The sequence below is a fragment of the Salvelinus namaycush genome, chromosome 5, assembly GCF_016432855.1.
Source record: "Salvelinus namaycush isolate Seneca chromosome 5, SaNama_1.0, whole genome shotgun sequence".
Lineage (NCBI taxonomy): Eukaryota > Metazoa > Chordata > Actinopteri > Salmoniformes > Salmonidae > Salvelinus > Salvelinus namaycush.
In genome coordinates, this window is record NC_052311.1 from 26,714,859 (window position 1) to 26,734,250 (window position 19,392).

The window sequence follows — 19,392 nt, forward strand, 5'->3', positions numbered from 1 at the left end:
TTTCCTATGCTCCGCTAAAAACCACTCCGCACTCACAAGAAAAAAAACTGCCACTCCAAATTCGCTCCATTCATTAAAAATCACAATTTAACCAACACCCATCTATTTTTGTGACTACCAGGACCTACCAATTGGTATTTAAGTATCGAAACCAAACCATATGGATTTGAATGTAAAGTATTTGAATTAACATGAGAAGGCTACAATAGGCTACATGTCATATTAAACAGCATGTAAACACTCCAAATAGGTCAGGAGCCAGACAGGGAGCCTAGAAGGAATGAAAATGAATTATTTAGGCTAAATTATTTCAAGGCTATAGCCTACAAAGAAATACACTGAAGGATTTGGTTTGGCTATTTGTTTCAAGTGTATGTGGCGGTTCTAGCTTGTAAGGCGTCCTGGGTGAACCCCCCCTTTAGTGTCCACGCCCGCCTGCACCAGGGGGCGCCTTGTGCCCGTACCTAAATCTGCTACTGAATTTTGTACTAGTCTATTAATACATCTCTGTCAAAATTCGTCATCTCTCCCATGTCTTATTCGACTAGTAGTTTTGAAAGTGTAAGGATACTAATTCAGCCATAGTTGTTCTGAAATGTTTATTGCTTGCCAACATTTTACTCCCTCCTCTGCTTAATATAACACACATACATTAATTATTAATTCCGGTTGCCTATCCTGACGAAGTTTGCTCTCTAGGAAGTATTTGACTCTGATGTGTGCCACAGAGAGTAATTGACTCTACACAAAATTAAGAAAATTAGGGGGGGGGGGGGGGACTTCTGGCAGGGGGGAGATTTGTGTCACAACAGGTGAGCAGCGGAGAATATCCTCTCCACACTTGCAGAGCCACTGGGGATGCTAAACACCCTTTTGTCCACACTTACCAGGCTGGGCAGGGATGTGGAGTTGTTTTAAAATGTTTCTATAGGTAGGCCTAAAGGTTTAGGCAAAATAACCCAATCAAAACGGAAAGCTCCTTGAACGTGGGAATGACCTTCTTGATCCAAATCAGTCAGGTTTCAAGACTAGTCATTCAACTGAGACTGCTCTTCTCTGTGTCACGGAGGCGCTCCGCACTGCTAAAGCTAACTCTCTCTCCTCTGCTCTCATCCTTCTAGACCTATCGGCTGCCTTTGATACTGTGAACCATCAGATCCTCCTCTCCACCCTCTCCGAGCTGGGCATCTCCGGCGCGGCTCACGCTTGGATTGCGTCCTACCTGACAGGTCGCTCCTACCAGGTGGCGTGGCGAGAATCTGTCTCCGCACCACGTGCTCTCACCACTGGTGTCCCCCAGGGCTCTGTTCTAGGCCCTCTCCTATTCTCGCTATACACCAAGTCACTTGGCTCTGTCATATCCTCACATGGTCTCTCCTATCATTGCTATGCAGACGACACACAATTAATCTTCTCCTTTCCCCCCTCTGATAACCAGGTGGCGAATCGCATCTCTGCATGTCTGGCAGACATATCAGTGTGGATGACGGATCACCACCTCAAGCTGAACCTCAGCAAGACGGAGCTGCTCTTCCTCCCGGGGAAGGACTGCCCGTTCCATGATCTCGCCATCACGGTTGACAACTCCATTGTGTCCTCCTCCCAGAGTGCTAAGAACCTTGGCGTGATCCTGGACAACACCCTGTCGTTCTCAACCAACATCAAGGCGGTGACCCGTTCCTGTAGGTTCATGCTCTACAACATTCGCAGAGTACGACCCTGCCTCACACAGGAAGCGGCGCAGGTCCTAATCCAGGCACTTGTCATCTCCCGTCTGGATTACTGCAACTCGCTGTTGGCTGGGCTCCCTGCCTGTGCCATTAAACCCCTACAACTCATCCAGAACGCCGCAGCCCGTCTGGTGTTCAACCTTCCCAAGTTCTCTCACGTCACCCCGCTCCTCCGCTCTCTCCACTGGCTTCCAGTTGAAGCTCGCATCCGCTACAAGACCATGGTGCTTGCCTACGGAGCTGTGAGGGGAACGGCACCTCCGTACCTTCAGGCTCTGATCAGGCCCTACACCCAAACAAGGGCACTGCGTTCATCCACCTCTGGCCTGCTCGCCTCCCTACCTCTGAGGAAGTACAGTTCCCGCTCAGCCCAGTCAAAACTGTTCGCTGCTCTGGCACCCCAATGGTGGAACAAACTCCCTCACGACGCCAGGTCAGCGGAGTCAATCACCACCTTCCGGAGACACCTGAAACCCCACCTCTTCAAGGAATACCTAGGATAGGATAAAGTAATCCTTCTAACCCCCCCCCCCCCCCCTCCCTTAAAGAGTTAGATGCACTATTGTAAAGTGGTTGTTCCACTGGATATCATAAGGTGAATGCACCAATTTGTAAGTCGCTCTGGATAAGAGCGTCTGCTAAATGACTTAAATGTAAATGTAATATGCCAGGCCTATTGGGCCAAAATCAATTATGGCCTATTGTATAGATAATAGAACAAAAATGAATGAAACATTTAGTTTAAACTAAAAATAAAGTTGTTTAGTTTATAAATACTTTGTTACGATGATACACTTATCTACCCACCTTATTCCTTTCTTTTAGCATGTGCATGTAGTAAGTACACCATCATGCTTTTGGGATGTCTTTTCAGACAATGATTCTTTAGTTGTGGACACTACATCACCCTAGTCCCTCTCTTGCTTCTCATCTTGATTTAGCACCTGTGTGTTTTATCAGTTTCTTTATGAAAATATTTAGCGACCTCCATGGCAGTAGCTAAAGCAAGCAGCACACAAGCAGACTACAAATGCATGCTGGCCGGGCGTGCCCTGAGCTCCTAAAGTGAGCGCTACTGGAGTGGGCAAGAAGGTCGATGCTCCAGCCTATGGGAATCTCGCTCCAAATTGGACAAGTTCTAACCACTAGGCAGGTAGCCTCAACCGCAGGTACCCTAGTGTTTAGCGCGTTGGGCCAGTAACCGAAAGGTTGCTAGATCGAATCCCCGAGCTGACATGGTAAAAATCTGTCGTTCTGCCCCTGAACAAATCTGTTGTTCTGTTCCTAGGCCGTCAGTGTAAATAAGAATTTGTTCTTAAATGACTTGCCTAGTTAAATAAAAATATATATAATACCCTGGAGCAGACAGACTTCTGGAAAGTTAAAGGCAAATTGACTGACCAGACAATGAAATGGCAGACAGTGAAAGTGGGCACAAGGTAAACTATATCAGGTAATCATTTTAATTAATACATTACATGAGGGGCCAGTCAGTGGGGCGTTTGACGATGACAGGGTGAGCTAGTATCCTTCTCGCCCCCACACTTTCTAATAGCCTAATTGAAGTCATTATTGGGATTGAGCTGTGTTGGTAATTGTAATGAGGCTCTTTAAACTGGCAGTGGAGTCTGGCATGCCATGAAAGCAAGGTTCACTTGGCTCCCTGACTTCCCATGACATTTATAGCAGAGAGAGGGAGAGCGACTGACGGCCGCGGAAGAGACACTGAGCATTTGCACCCTGGTCAAATAGCCAACCCTGGCCCTGCTCCACTCCATCTGAACATCTAATCATCCCACAGTAAGAGACGAGCAGCCGGCTAAATCCTCTCCTCCTGCACCATGACTGATTAGGCTCCAGAGTGCAAAATGGCAGCAGCCCATCACCCAAGGCGGGCCGACACATTATCTACTGGAAGGAGTATTTAACTCCCGCACCTTCAAAGAGTTTCTCTGAGATCCTGTCTGTGCATCAGGATTAACTGCTAATCTACGGCGTATTTCAGCCGTCTAACTCCACAGCGACAGCAGTGAGTAATTGCTCCAATTTATTTCCAGATCAGAGGGTTATGATAAACAATTAAGAGAGCAATTAGGCATATGCGATTAAAATCTGATTTGATTTGACACCCTATTCTCCACTCTTTCTGTCACACCTCATGTTAAAATGTGATTGGCCTTTCAGCTTCATTAACTATTTTTAACAAGATATAGCGAGCACCGACATGAGCGAGCCAGGGTGGATGTGAGTGTATATGGACAGAATGAAAAGAGAGAAAGCAGAGGAAGAGATGGCTGGGAGGTAGGTTTGAGTGTTCGGTGTAAACAGTGTTCATCGTCAATATTTGAACAATGAAAAAGGTTCATTTGACCAAGGGGAGAAGACAGACGTGCCACAGGAGATACTCATATATATGGGTGTGTCTCCTCTACCCTCATTTGAGCCTGACAAGATTATCAGAGGGAGAGCGAATGTCCTAATACGTCATATTAATGTGTATCTTTCAGAAACAAATCGTTGATGGGTAAATCCATTTGAATTCAAATCACTTGACAGCATCCCTTTTGCAACAAAAATTGATCCTAAAAAACAAATTCCATACGTGTTTGCCAATGGTAGAAGTGGCAAGAAAGTGACTTTTTAGAACTGAACGGCAAAACATTTAGATAGAGGTGCTCAAAGTTGACCCATTTTGCAGATCGCACCCTACTACGAGACATCCATGTCTTCAAAATATAAACGGTTGACTTTGATATTACTTAAAAGCATTGTAAAAAAAAAAAAAAAAAAAAAAAAAGTTAATGTTCATTTTTATATTCACATGTTGTAGCTTAGACCATTTCACATCTCAGGTTTTTATGTTGTGCCTGCCCTCGGTTGAGACACGTTCTTGAATACAGGGTGGGTGTCATTTCAATCATAGAAACAGAATTTTTAGAATGGCCCAATCCCTTCAGAGTCAGACCACTGCAATTTAGCTGGTAAAAACGTTGAAATTTTAAATGTTTACTTTAATTACTAACAAATATTTCCATTCAAGTCAACATTCTCTGATGTGTGGACCATCAACCATCTTTGTGGTGCAACTTTAAAGTTAACATTTTAATTCTATTATATCCATCAAACAACCTTGTTTTTAAACAACCCTGTTTGTAAGCTTTTAAATGATATCAAACTCAACAGTTTATCTTTTCCAGTGATGAAGACATGGATGTCTCATGGTACACAAAATAGGACAACAATAGCATGTCAGCACAGGTCCTCTGAGTCACAGCTAACGCTTGACACAATATCGTACTGAAATAGAAATGGCTACTTCAAGCACATTCTCCAAATGACAAGGAAGATGACAACGGACAGTGCTGGCCAAACTCCCAAAGAGCTCATCTCCATAACAAGTGAAATGGGTGAGCATCATCCAGCAACACCGCTCTGCTCTAAGGGTGTATATATTGGCCTGGTCTAGGACAGTTTATACACTACAGAGAACCTGCTGAGATGAGCAGCAGGGCAGGGAGAAAAAAAAAGGTGATTACATCATAGCAAAGAAAACATGGTATTTCTCAACTCCATTAAGTACTCCTCACACGCGAGGCAGTGTTGTGCCTCATGATTAATCATGTGTAGCGGCAGCAGCAGGCTGAATGGTCTACTGGAGGCATCAACAAGACGCATCAGGAACTCTGGAGGAGCGAGTGGGAGAGCCAGGAACTGTATTACAGGGCTATTGACTTGATAGCGTTTCACTGGAGTGTAGTGGCAGTAATAGCAGCAGCAGTACAGTAGAAGGAGTTTAAATCTTTGTTTCCATTGAACATGCCATACAAATAAAGGCATTTGTATTAATTATATTTAGAATGCCTTGGTAATTTTTTATTTTTGACAACATGTGAAGTGTTGGTCCCGTGTTTCATGATCTGAAATAAAAGATTCCAAAAATGTTCCGTACACACAAAAAGCTTCTGTCTCAAATGATGTGCACAAATTTGTTTACATCCCTGTTAGTGAGCATTTCTCCTTTGCCAAGATAATCCACCCAGCTGACAGGTGTGGCATATCAAGAAGCTGATATAACAGCATGATCATTACACAGGTGCACCTTGTCCTGGGGACAATAAAAGGCCACTCTAAAATGTGCAGTTTTGTCACAACACAATGCCACAGATGGCAAGTTTTGCGGGAGCGTGCAATTGGCATGCTGACTGCAGGAATGTCCACCAGATCTAGTGCCAGAGAATTGAATGTTAATTTCTCTACCATAAGTCGCCTCCAACATAATTGTAGAGAATTTAGCAGTACGTCCAACTGGCCTCACAACCGCAGACCACATGTAACCAGGCCAGCCCAGGACCTCCACATCTGGCTTATTCACCTGTGGGATCGTCGGAGACCAGCCACCTGTACAGCTGATGAAACAGGAGTATTTCTGTCTGTAATAAAGCCCGTTTGTGGGGAAAAACTCTTTCTGATTGGCTGGGCATGGCTCCCAAGTGGGTGGGCCTATGCCCTCCCAGGCCCACCCATGGCTGCCCCTCTGCCCAGTCATGTGAAATCCATAGATTAGGGCCTAATGAATTTATTTCAAATAATTGATTTAGAAAGTACTCCACTTGCCACATTAAACTCAATTATGCAGTAGTTAGAGCAGTGGCGGAAAGGAAACGTGAAAGCAGAGAGAGAGAGACACAGCATTCTATTCTGGCCCGGTGGTGGTTGGCCTCTGCCACTGGTGGACATCAGCTTGGTACCAATCAGTCCTTAGGATTCTTGGACGGTCTCTTACCCCACATCCTTCCTCACTCATGTCTAGGGGAAGTGATGACTGCGCAGTGCTGTGGACAGGCTGCCTTCCCTCTCCCTCTCTCTGTCTGTCCCCACCTCCCACCCTGCTCAGCCTCTCCACGCTGAAAGAGCCAATGCCGAGTGACCTTCAACCACACCCACAGGGAACCAAAGGAAAAAGGGAGAGAGTGAGGGAGGAGTGATAGAGAGGAGAGGTAGAGTGAATGGAACTGGAGGGCATAAGGAGAGAGAACGGGAGAGTAGAAGGATAGAGAAAAACCTCAAATTGAACCCAGGCAATGGAAAATCTCTGTGGAAGCCAGTGGAGCGCGTAGCTGATTGTGACAAGAAATATGACTCTCCTTCCCCTTTCTCACTGGTCTGATTAAAGCTCTCACTTGGAGATGACCCACACACACGGAGAACAGAGAGAATAAAAGGTAGAGGGGAAAAATGAGAGTCTTTGAATTTAGATGTGACGCTGAGAAGGTGGAGATTGATTTGCCTATGCACTTAACGGAACACAATGACAAGATGACGCAAACGTACTCTCCTTGACCATCAAAACAATCTCTCCAACACTAAAACCCTTCCATTCGGAAACCCTTAGGCTATACTGCAGCCGAGTGGGACCGGTTTAACATTTACAGTACAACAAAAAGACAGGATGGTTTTGAAATGTGTCCACAGGCATCTCTTGCTCTACTTGCTTCCATATATCTGAGTGACATTTCAGTAAGGGTCCATTCTGTATATCTGATATTTTACTGGCAGGGCAAATCAAAGCCATAATCTACTTCCATGTAATACAAAGCCATTATGCTAGTTATAATTTCAGCAAAGTGGCATCATGATAATTACCATAACCGATTGACATAACCGTGGGCTCCTAAATATTCATGCATTCCACTCTGGATCTTAAAGTTATACAGCTGAGCTGATGGTAAAAAGGAGGAGGTGGCAGAGGAGAGCTGAGCAGGGAGAACGAGCGAGGAAGAGAGGGGGAGCTGAGAGCACGTAACCTGCCTACAAATGAACACCACTATCAAAGTCTAGTGGCTCGGTGAGTTTATTCATGGCTCTCGTGTCCTCAAGGTTTGCTTTACAGCCGATACTTCTTATGTGGATTTTTTGGGGGGGGGGGGGGGGGGGGGGGGGTCGTGTATTCCTGATAATGATTCCGCGTCAAGCAGTATTCCACTTCTGAGCGACTTCGACAGCTCAGAGCACGGCCAATAAGCCCGCACAGCTCCTTCGTGACTCACTGGATCTTCGGCTGCCAGACCCGAGGTGTCAAATTCAAGACGGACATACCGAGAGATGGAGAATCCTGCAGCCGCGGTGACCGTGGAATAATTCAGCAAAATGACAAGCTTATTTGACCGACTCAGAAGAAAGAAAAGAGTCTTGACTGTTTAAATGTGAACTTAATTTGGACAAACTCGAAGATCGACAGAGGGCAATTACTTTTCCCTATTTAACAGGATCAGACCATCATAGCAGAGAGGGAGCCTATTCAAATATTTTTGGACATAGCACAAACAAAGCAAATCGATGTAAGGAATCCGTTTGGACCTTCATGTTCATCCAGGGACCATTCCACTTCTACTAATAGGCGAAGTGGATCTCAATCAAGCCAGGTGGAGCGGCAAAGCAAGAACGCATGCTTTGGGTAACTATCCCCCACTTTCAAAGAGTTGAATTATGTACGCATCGACTAATAAAAAAGGTCATTATGTAACAGGTGGTGCATCACATTTTTGCATAAGACTAGATGACTAGGTTAAATTTTGGGGGCTGTATCAACATAATGGAAGACAAAGTCCCCCATAGAGGGGGTTTAAAACAGATCTGTTGAAATGATCATGGAAACATGCAGGACATGCACCAATACATATTCATCCCCTACACATGTAAAATCCTATAATAGCTGTTCCCACAGGTTTACAAACGCTTCATGAGACATCAGATGTTACTGCTCAAGGGCAACTCAGTCACCAGAATTAGACAGGATTTCCCATTACTATTCCATTAGACTTATACAGATTTCACCCCCATTCATTCATCCAGTTTAATTGCAGACACCTAATCACCTCTTTCTCTCTAACAAGCAGTCCTCTCAGTCTCACTCACATATCCCTTGCTTGTACAAGTAAGCATTTGATTTAGTTTGTAGTAAGACAAACATTCCAGGCAGAATGTTTTTATAGATGAATTACAGGTCTAGAGCAATTCATGTTCCTTTTACCTTCAGCCCAGCACACCTGGCAGACCTCCAATATAAAGAGAAAAACAGAAGTGACAAACAAGGAGGTGAGCCTGATTTCAAAATGCTACCCGGCTGTTTGTGTGTGTGTGTGTGTGTGTGTGTGTGTGTGTGTGTGTGTGTAAGGGAGGCAATTCGAAAGCCATAACAGATTACCCTGGGTAATTGGTGAAAACACTCCTTTCTCCACCACACAATACACACAACAAAGTCGTCTTTATTTTTGCCCTATTACACACCTTGGGCTGAGAAATCCCAAGCAAATAATTTACCTGTCCACCTTTACAGGCCCTTTCCTTATAGTTGCAGTGGAAAAGCCTGAATCAGCCTGTCAGCTACAGTATCCATTTCTAATCATAGTGATGATGAATTTGGCCATTATTGATGAGCAGAGTGGGGACACACAGCCGTCATCGGGGACGCTCACTCAGAACAGAATCAATTGTGTGTGTTGACAAGCCGTAACAACACAAACACAGGCTGACAGAGGAACGCCGGGGTTCCAGGGTACTATTTTAGACGCATATGGAATCGCCAAGTGGCGTGGTGGGAATGAGAAAGGCAAAAAGAAAAACACCATCTGGGGTGGCAGATTACCTTTCTCCCGCCACTGATGGCAGTTTGGGGGGGGGGGGGGGGTTTGTTCAGCTAAAGCACCATTTTCAATTCCAATATTCTCGAAGTCAGCGAATTGATACACTAGTATCCATTCACTTCCAGCTATGATAAATCAGGTTGTGGGTTGCAGTGAAACACAAATACCCGTCGTCTGATAATCATATATTAGTGATTCTGACGTCTGGGCTCCTCCTCTTTCTCCCCATGTCCCTCGGAGGATCAGTCAGTCTAGGTCGTTTCCTCAGTCATCCATTTTTCACTCATCTGTTCCACAAGAAGTAGTAATGCATTTAATTTCTTCTGATCTCAGAGTTAGCATAAGAAACCATGTATTTTTTTCCCACCAAATTCTGTCTGCAGCTTCGTCTTCCTCACTTTACCTTCCATCCTGCGCTCATCTCCCCTCCTTGTCAGGCTGAGTTAATTTATGAACTGTTACCTTGTACTAATACTTTATTAGGAATGTAGACAGCCAAGAGCATCAATCTCTTACTTTCAATTCCCTCTCTCCCACAAGTCTCTCCTGCAGACACTGACAGTCTCTCTCACGCCGTGGATGACAGGGCTCAGATGAGTGCTGCATTGAAAAGATTGATGCCTGTCGTCAATCAGAAGCACACGTTAGCACACGTTATTAAGAGGTAGATCTGTTCATCTGTTCCTCGCTGGCCGCAGAGCCCACAATCGTTTCGCTCGATCAGACTCAAGTGTTGCCATTATGGCAGATCTGGAGGTGGTAAGGATTTCATATTAAAATGCCATCGATCCCGTGAAGTGGTTGACACCCTTGGTGGTGCTGTAGCAGATGGCTAACACTTCTCCTCAGTGCTCCTGGCTGGGTCTGCTCTGAGAACCATACGCTACAGTCTCTTAGCCTCAATACGTCAAGGAGGGGCATTTCACCGTACAAAAATCGGTGATCATTTCTCACTCCCAAATCAATACTGGGGTTTTATACAGTCCACTTAAAAAATGTCTTGGCGCAAAAAATGTACACATTGGTATTCCATAAATGGGCAAATTAGCCCATTAGAATGGCTTGCACGCAGGGACACACACACAGTGACAAACACGTGTTCATGAACACACAAGCAAGCAATTACCGTCAAAAAACATCCTCAGAACAAATCTTAAAAGAGAAGCGTTATTAATATTCCGCCCAAATGAGAAGGCAATTTTCCGCTGACTTAAGATTGCAGCACGCAGCAACAATGAGGCCGACTAAACAGCAAGGAAAACAAGTAGACAAGCTGCCTGCCTGGCTGCACTTCAACACAATTCATTAATAATGAATAAGGTAAGGGCACACAAGCAAAACGCCACAGCAGAAAACCTGGGTAATTGTGAGTTTTAGACAAGGTGCCGATCAGGGTTAAAACTTACATAGCTGAAGAGCCCCATTGAAATAACATATCTACAGAGGAGTGAGAAAATGTACACAGTTCCTCAGCATGCATGGTCAGGGAAGAACAGCCTCTGACCGAAAGATGGAAAAGGCTCACCGCTGAATTGGCATCAAAATTATATTTATCCATTGCAACAAGCAAAAAAGTATGACTGGCATCACTGTTAGGTAAGCAAGCATCTTGAAGAACGATTGTCTATCATGCACGTGAAATTCTCATTGGTGAATGAGGACAAAGTCTAAAACCGTTCTTCTGAATATAGTACATTTTTTCTTGACTTGTCATCTTTCTGTTTCCTCTCCCAGGCATGGTGCCTACGCCCCAGGTGTGCGTATCAACCCTGGTCACAGTGAGCACAATGGCAGTGGTCGACCTCTACCTGCTGGAGCAGAGCATGCTGGGAGCCCGGGGCAAGGCAGGGCCCGGCGTGTGGCCGTGCGCCGCCGTGCTGCTAGGTGACCTGGGCTTCCTGCTGGCTCTGAGGTTTGTGTCGGCGGGCGTGGTGTCGGAGGCGCTCTCCCCCCGCCGCGGCTTCGCCAACGTCCTCTGGTTCCTCTTCCTGTCCCTGCTCCAGCTCAAACTCTTCTTTGTCTGCCAGAACTACCGGACGGAACGTCGGCCACCCGACCCCCTGGCCAGGAAGACACTCACCCTGCTGCTGTCTATCTGCCTTCCCTCCCTGTTCCTCATCCTGACTGGGGCTGACAACATGACGCCAATGCGGAGGAAGCAGGAGGTGCGGGGGAGGCTGCTCTGGGTGGTGGTGGACCTGCTGGATGTTCTGGACCTGCAGGCCGGGCTGTGGGAAGCCCACGCAGGGGCCACTGATCTGAGGGTGCCCCTGTGGGCCGAAGGCCTGGTGTTCTTCTACTGCTACGCCCTGCTGCTGCTGCTGCCCTGCGTGGCCCTCACAGAGCTGGGAGCCGCCGCCATGCCGGGACAGAGGGGGGCCCGTAAGGAGCCCCTGTACCCCTGGCTCAGCCTGGTCACCATCAACGTGTTCACACTGGCCCTCAGGGGAACGGGCATGCTATGGTACAGGGACCCCCGGGTCTCGACAGTGTTCCTGGGGAAGAACCTGCTGGCCCTGGCTGTGAAGCTGAGCTCAGCCTGGGAGAGGCACAAGCAGGGTGGGGACAGAGGGATGGGGGCTGGGGACGGAGCAGAGGCAGGGGGGGAATCCACCCTGGCAACGCAGAGCTCAGAGCAGACGGAGGACCAAGCCACAGTCAAAACCACCCCTGGGCCGCCCTCCCGCTACCACACACCGTCCCACTCCCACAGCCACGGCTACTCCCTGTCCCATGTCAGTCTGGATCCCACAGAAACCTCCATGGGCCCCTCCATCTCCCATGAACTCTAGAAACTGTCCAGAGAGAAAGACAGCACGGCATCAGCCGTCAAGCTCATCAGAGCTCCCAGGTCAGGGAAGCATTTAGCACTGAAGAGAAGACGGTTGGCCTCACACTGAGACAGAAACTAAAAACCACAGGAAACCAACCCAGGCAATCACAGCAGTAACTCATCCAATTAGCTAACTTTGGTTAAAGGGATGATTTTTCCATCCCCTGGGTCCCGTTCACCTGTAGTATTTGAGAGAGGGCTGGGGCGGCGTGAGAAATGTAAAGCGAAGAACTGCATTGTTTTCCAAGGAGCTACAATCAGTACTGGTTCCATAGACATCGGTGTCATATGGGACATAATCACGTGGTGTTTGTCAGTGTGTTTCCTGTGAAAGCTCTTCCACAGCTGTTGTCGGCGACACCTCCAGGACAGCTTACAAACTGAAATAAAGTTTTTCATTCTCCCAGGCTCCGACACTTTATTGGCCATGTGTGGGAGGGTATTGGCAGCCTGTCGCCACAAATGGAGAAGACAGGATCAGAGGTCGATCATTCACAGCTAGAGGACATACTAGCTGTCCAACTCTCCACACATCCGGGGCAGGCAGTGCAGCGTGATGTGCTATGTGGACAGAGTGACAGAGAGGAAAAGCTATCATATAATCACAATTTAACCAGCAGCACCAGCCCTGGTAGGCATGCAGTGATCCTTCAGCCAGCCATTTGTCTGCAGGTCTGGCTTGAATGTTTCAACAGGGGAGCCTGCAGATGTGCTAGGGTGTGTGTGAGAGGAAGTGCTGTTTTGAGGATAGGCAAGGGTCTATTCAATCTCCATCAGCGGTTCCTAATGCACGCCGCACCCAGTCTGCCTCCGCTCTAACCATTAATGCTACTATTAATTGAAATTGGGACCCATTTGTCTAAATGCTAATAGCTTTATACTTGGTTTACAGGGCATATTTACAGGATGCGCTAACACACCAGGGTTGGGCTCAATTCAGAACTGAATTGAGAATGCCTCAAACTCCAATTAAATTCTTGAATTAGAGTTAAAGTAGTTAGCAGGATACAGATTTGCAATTTGAATGAAAGAAAATAGAATTGAACAAACTCAAAGTGAATCAATAAGGAAAACATGTTAATATTCTAAAGGCATGTTTAAATGTTGTTCAATATGGGGGGGGGGAAGAGTATGACATTTCCCAGAATGCATTAGCTTAACCCTCAAGTTCACCCGAGGCCTTCAAAAAAGAAGCCAAACAAATTAAATTGGTTGGTGGAAACATAAATTGGCTAATCTAAGCACTAAAGTAAAAAATAAAAAAAAACTGTACATGAACATTGTTGACAGAGAAAAGTGATATTCTTTAATATCTGAAAGTGTGACCCGTCAGATTCAATTAAACTCATGTTCTATGACTGAGATTCATTTCTTTGAGTTGCATTGAATTTAATTTTACTTCATGTCACTCAAACTGAAATGTTGCATCCTGTGGGGTCGCCAATTCTAATTAGAATTTTAACTTGAGTTGAATGGGAGTGTTACGAAACCGATTAGACAGGCAACTGTGAACACGGTGCTCGCTAAGTCTAGGGGGTTCTAGGCTTGCCTAACGGTTCTGTAATCTGACTCGACATGTCCATTAATGTGACAAGTAAGCGTACGCGACCAGGTGTTGAATGCATGTACCCAGGAGACACCAGCTCGTCTCTCTTGACCTCTTGGTCGGCCAGTCCAAGCAGATTATTATTTGTTCAGATGGTGGATTAAACTGTTACAAAAAGGAACAAATACCAAAGGCATGCCCAAACTAAAAGACTAAAAAACAAACGATAGGCCTCGTGGCCACCAAAGAAAACCATCAACCTCACAGATTTCCCAGCTGGGACATTGACAGTCAATCACCTTAATTGGCAGCACCTAACGTGCTCATCAAGGCTTCCTAGCAGAGCACAGCCCTTGACCCGGTTGGTTGCTGCTGCCCCCTGGGGATGAGGTGTGGAAGTGTAGGATGTTGTTTTTGTAGTACGCTGCGTCTACTTATACTCCTAAAACCTATACTACCTAACCTATTCCATAACAGAAGTCAATTCCAAAATTCTGAATTGAGCCCAACCCTGACACACACAAACAGCAAGGCCATTCCTCCAGGGAGTTTCTCTGTAGTTCTGAGAGAATCGGCAGGGATGTGAACTAGAGTAGGCTGGGAGTCCGCTTCTCCGTCTCGCACGCTTTCATCCCTCACTCACTCTCCATTTCAAACACTACACATTGTGGATGCACTCCCCGTTGGGCAACTTGTCTCATATTTCAAATATAACGGCAGTAACTACATCAGCAGCCGCTTCAGCAAATGACTACTTCCTTGGATTTGTTACACCTGTTAAGCCCCATGTACAACCCTCAGCATTTTCCTGAGGTCCCGAAGATATAGTGGCGCCGCTCTTCTTTCCTCCTCCTCTCCCTCTTTCTTCGCCTCCATTGGGGTGTGCTAATTTCACTCTGGACTGTAATTACTTCTCCCCCACCAAAGCCGTCAGGTCCTCCCTTTTGTCTCCCGTTCACCCTTTTATTGCTCTCGTTTGTTTAAATATGCCCTGCGGCCGACAGGCAACCTATCTCTTTGCGCTCCCTCTGTCAGGGGTGGTTAGTCAGAGGAGAGGAAGGGGAAAAAAACAAGGAGAGAGGGAAGATTAGGGCCAAAGGCCGGTGCCTAAAGCAGAGCGGCTGCCGACTGGCATTTATTTACAATTTAGCCTACCACATACACACTCAGCGCTTGATGGAGCAAGGCAGCAAAGAAACACACACTCGCACGGTGCGCCGCAACAATGGCATACGAAACCACTCTCTTCAGACAAACCTACAGCTCGGCTTTGCCTGGACGCAACCCGTCTCACCTCATTACTACGCTCTTTATCTTTTCCTCAGCTCTTCAACCCACTGTGTGGGAGAGGGAGACACTTAACAGAAGGGAATCTAAATCATTCAACATGGCTCAGCTCTCAAAAGGCACCAACACCACTTATTTTTGTCTGGAACTTCCAAGTATATTTTAAGCGCAACTGCCAACCGATGACGCACAAGAGCCTGACACTCGAAGACATTCAAGAGGAGACGTGTAAAGAACTTGACACTATGTTTCTCTTTTCGTTTTGAAGAAAATAGAATAGGAGAGACAGGAAGGGAAGTCTGAACAGTGAGTTTACCTGTCCCAGGACAGGACCAAGAGGTGGTCCGGGGGCAGCCTGCCCTGACCTCACGATGGCCCGGATCACACCCCCCATGTCCACCTTCTTCACGGCCTTAGCGGCCTTGGAGATCTTGGACATCGTGGTCTCTCTCCAACGCTCTCTATCCGCCGTCTGTAAGGAGAAACAGAGACTACGGAGTTAGAAACCTGAGCAGAAAAGGCTATCAACTTCACCCACCAAAGACACTTTTAAACAACTCATTTACAAACATGCTGGGTTCATTAAAATATCCCACACAGTCTAAATCGATAGGATATACCCCTGGGCTAAACCCTGGTTTTCTATTTCGTAGCAGTCGAGTAATTAAACAAATCTTTGCATTCGATCTCCCTGTGAGAGTCACCTGGTCTCCTGAAGGGCGTTTGTGATGTGGATCAGTAAGTGCCTGAATGAAAATATAGGCCTTGGGATGAGGACTGTCTCCACTGCATCTAATCTGATACCACTACCAGAGCAGTGTATAGTATAGAACCATAGTAGCCTGTATGACTTATAGCCACCATGTCTTTCTATACTGATTTCTGCATAGCCCCCACCAGCAGAGGTCAGGGGTCATTTGGAACCCAGCCAAGAAACGGTCAGGCGGATAAGTGACAGAATTAATAAAAAGGAGTTGGAGGCATCATCACTCCACAGTGAGGGGTCTTTTTCATTCCACCTTCAAATGCATTTACCAAATTACCAGTCGTTAGTGGAGTGAGGAGAGTGGGCTGAACTCTTGGCCCTGCTCCACGGAAGGAGGCAGAACACATAAATAGCAAGCCTGTAGACTGTAATCCCCACTTGGAAAAGACCACAGCTGTAAAACCCAGAGATCAATGGGAGTAGACAAGAGACAAGTAGGGAATTTTAAGGTTTAGCCAGGTGATATTGGGTGAGACCCGCATTCAATAGAAGTTACAGCTTCAAAGGAGTGGAGAGGAGACCTAAAAACAATTCAGTTTGGGCAACAGAGGGTAACCAATTAGATTAAGAAGAGATGAAGAGCAGAAACAATCGAAAAGATACAGCTGAGCGCTTTGGTGTTTCAAAGTAGCAGAAACTTTTCCAATAAGAAGTTGTGGTTCTATGTATTGTAGCTGCAGTTGTTTAAGTGAAAAGTAATTGTGGGGTTTTGTAAAAATGTTAAAATGGCATTAAGCTGGTTGGCTAACTTTGGGGCAACAAATAGCCTTTTGGTTTTAAGAATGAAACTCTACCCCTTGCCTTTAAAATGTCACTCACGTCCACCACCACATTTCAGCAGTCAATTTTGTGCTACTCATCTAACTTGCAACTCCACTGTTGAAGAATCATGTAGCAGTTTAAATCGATTTGTGAACAAGTCAGAAATGGAGAGGATTCCAGCATGCATCAACGAGCAGGGTAATCTCCCCAATTTCAGGTTGGGAAAAAAGCAATGTGCAAAGACCAAAGAAATAGCACGAGTGCTGAAACTGACAAACTGCCTTAGAATGTTATTCAACCTGAGATACACAAACGCCAACACACATTGACCAGCCGGTGAAATGCAAGGCAAGATGTAGAATTATGTTACCACATACTAGAAAATAAATTAGGAATGCCAGTGAATGTGAGGTTAGAACTCTAATTTGGGAATTATACTTAACAAAAATAATAAAAAGCAACATGCAACAATTTCAACGATATGACTGAGTTACAGTTCATAAGGAAATCAATCAATTTAAATAAATGAATTAGGTCAAAATCTATGGATTTCACATGACTGTACAGGGGGCCAGGCCCAGGCCCAGCCAATCAGAATTAGTTTTTCCCCACAAAAGGGCTTTATTACAGACAGAAATAGTCCTCAGTTTCATCAGCTGTCCAGGTGGCTGGTCTCCGACGATCCCGCAGGTGAATAAGCTGGATGTGAAGGTCCTGGGCTGGCCTGGTTACATGTGGTCAGCGGTTTGAAGGTCAGTTTGACGTACTGCCATTTTCTCTAAAACGACATTGGAGGAGATTTATGGTAGAGAAATTAACATTAAATTCTCTGTCAACAGCTCTGGTGGACATTCCTGCAGTCAGCATGCCAATTGCATGCTCTCTCAACTTGAGACATCTGTGGCATTGTGTTTGACAAAACGGCACATTTTAGAGTGGCCTTTTATTGTCCCCAGCACAATGTGCACCTGTATAATGATCATGCTGTTTAATCAGCTTCTTGATATGCCAGACCTGTCAGGTGGAAGAATTATCTTGGCAAAGAAGAAATTATCACTAACAGGGATGTAAACACATGTGCACAAAATTTGATCGACATAAGCTTTTTGTGCATATGGTAAGTGTCTAGAATCTTTTATTTCAGCTCATGAAACATGGGACCAACACTTTACATGTTGTGTTTTTATTTTAGTTCAGTGTACATTTGTAGTATGCGGACATTAGGTGTCATGCTTTAACGCAGTGGTTCACAACCTTTTTCGGTTACTGTACCACCAACTGAATTTAAATTGCTCTGCTCGGAGTACCCCTGAAGTATCCCCTCATGTGCATTTGACCAGTAAGCCTATGGTCTCATGGAGTCTTCTCAAGTACCCCTGTGGATACACCACAACTCCAGAGTATGAATAATGAAAACTGCAGTTCCCTCTCAAAATGAAATTGTTTATCAGAAGGCCAAGCGCAGAGGGCTCTTGAAGCACTGACCTAGATAACAGCAACAACTGACAACACATTTCACAGAACTGCATTGTGCATTCCGAAATCATACCTCTGACTCAATATTCTCTATTTTAGAGCTAGACAGCTGAAACACTATTTGAAGGTGATACGTATTGCCATTTCTGCAACTACTACTAGTCAACCTACCATTGATGAGCATGCTAAAATACTTGAGGCTGGATAATCCTTACCAAATTAGGAATTAAATGTGTTTTCTCTGGCCAAACACTGATTAAAAAGGGGAGCAATAACCTCTTTGGAACAGCCAAATTGGCACATCATTTGAAGATACAGTGCCTTCAGAAAGCATTCAGACCCCTGGACTTTTTCCACATTTTGCTAAGTTATAGCCTTAACCTAAAATCGATTCAAAAAAATCCTCAGCCATCTACACACAATACACCATAATGACAAAGCGAAGGAAGTTTATCGCAGTTTTTTACAAATGAATTAAAAATAAAAACAGAAATACCTTATATATGTATTCACACCCTGCTATGAGACTAGAAATTGAGCTCAGGTGCATCCTGTGTTTCCATTGATCATCATTGAGATGTTTCTACAACTTGAGTGGAGTCCACCTGTGGTAAATTCAATTTAAAATAGATATGATTTGGAAAGGCACACACCTGTCTATATAAAAGGTCCCACAGTTAACAGCGCATGTCAGAGCAAAAACCAAGCAATGAGGTCGAAGGAATTGTCCGTAGAGCTCTGAGACAGGATTGTGTCGAGGCACAGATCTGGGGAAGGGAACCAAAACATTTCTGCAGCATTGAAGATCCAAGAACACAGTGGCCTCCATCATTCTTAAATGGAAGAAGTTTGGAACCACCAAGACTCTTCTTAGAGCCGCCCGCCTGGCCAAACTGAGCAATCAGGGGAGAAGGGCCATGGTCAGGGAGGTTACCAAGAACCCAATGGTCACTCTGACGGCGATCTGGAGTTCCTCTGTGGAGATGGGAGAACCTTCCAGAAGGACAACCATCTCTGCAGCCTTTATGGTAGAGTGGCCAGACAGAAGCCACTTCTCAATAAAAGGCACGACAGCCCGCTTGGAGTTTGCCAAAACGCAAATAAAGACTCTCAGACCATGAGAAACAAGATGCTCTGGGCTGATGAAACCAAGACGAAACTCTTTGGCCTGAATGCCAAGCGTCACATCTGGAGGAAACCTGGCACCATCCCTATGGTGAAGCATGGTGGTGGCAGCATCATGCTGTGGGGATGATTTTCAGCGGAAGGGACTGGGAGACAAATCAGGATCGAGGCAAAGATGAACAGAGCAAAGTACAGAGAGATCCTTGATGAAAACCTGCTCCAGA

At 45.6% G+C, this 19,392-nt stretch overlaps 2 protein-coding genes across 3 annotated transcripts in view; one reads left to right on the top strand and one right to left on the bottom strand.

The window, feature by feature from the left end:
• The window catches only part of mrpl11 (mitochondrial ribosomal protein L11), a 57,352-nt gene that overhangs the window by 12,247 nt on the left and 25,713 nt on the right, over positions 1 to 19,392 (bottom strand). Inside the window, exons 2-3 of one of the 2 annotated variants that reach the window (XM_038993854.1) lie at positions 17,200 to 17,345; positions 15,356 to 15,511 (exon numbers count right to left, since the gene is read on the bottom strand). In XM_038993854.1, coding sequence (XP_038849782.1) covers positions 15,356 to 15,511; positions 17,200 to 17,220 — 177 coding nt within the window. In that variant the 5' untranslated portion in view covers positions 17,221 to 17,345. The remainder of the gene's footprint in view (positions 1 to 15,355; positions 15,512 to 17,199; positions 17,346 to 19,392) is intronic. The other variant, XM_038993855.1, reaches the window with a different exon arrangement.
• Positions 11,110 to 12,165, top strand: LOC120047822 (transmembrane protein 121-like). Its single transcript, XM_038993362.1, has one exon. The coding sequence runs from the start codon at positions 11,110 to 11,112 to the stop codon at positions 12,163 to 12,165; it is 1,056 nt and encodes a 351-aa protein (XP_038849290.1).

Bases quoted from the DNA above. Each gene is read 5' to 3' on its own strand.
- LOC120047822 (XM_038993362.1), top strand. From the start codon at position 11,110: ATGGTGCCTACGCCCCAGGTGTGCGTATCAACCCTGGTCACAGTGAGC.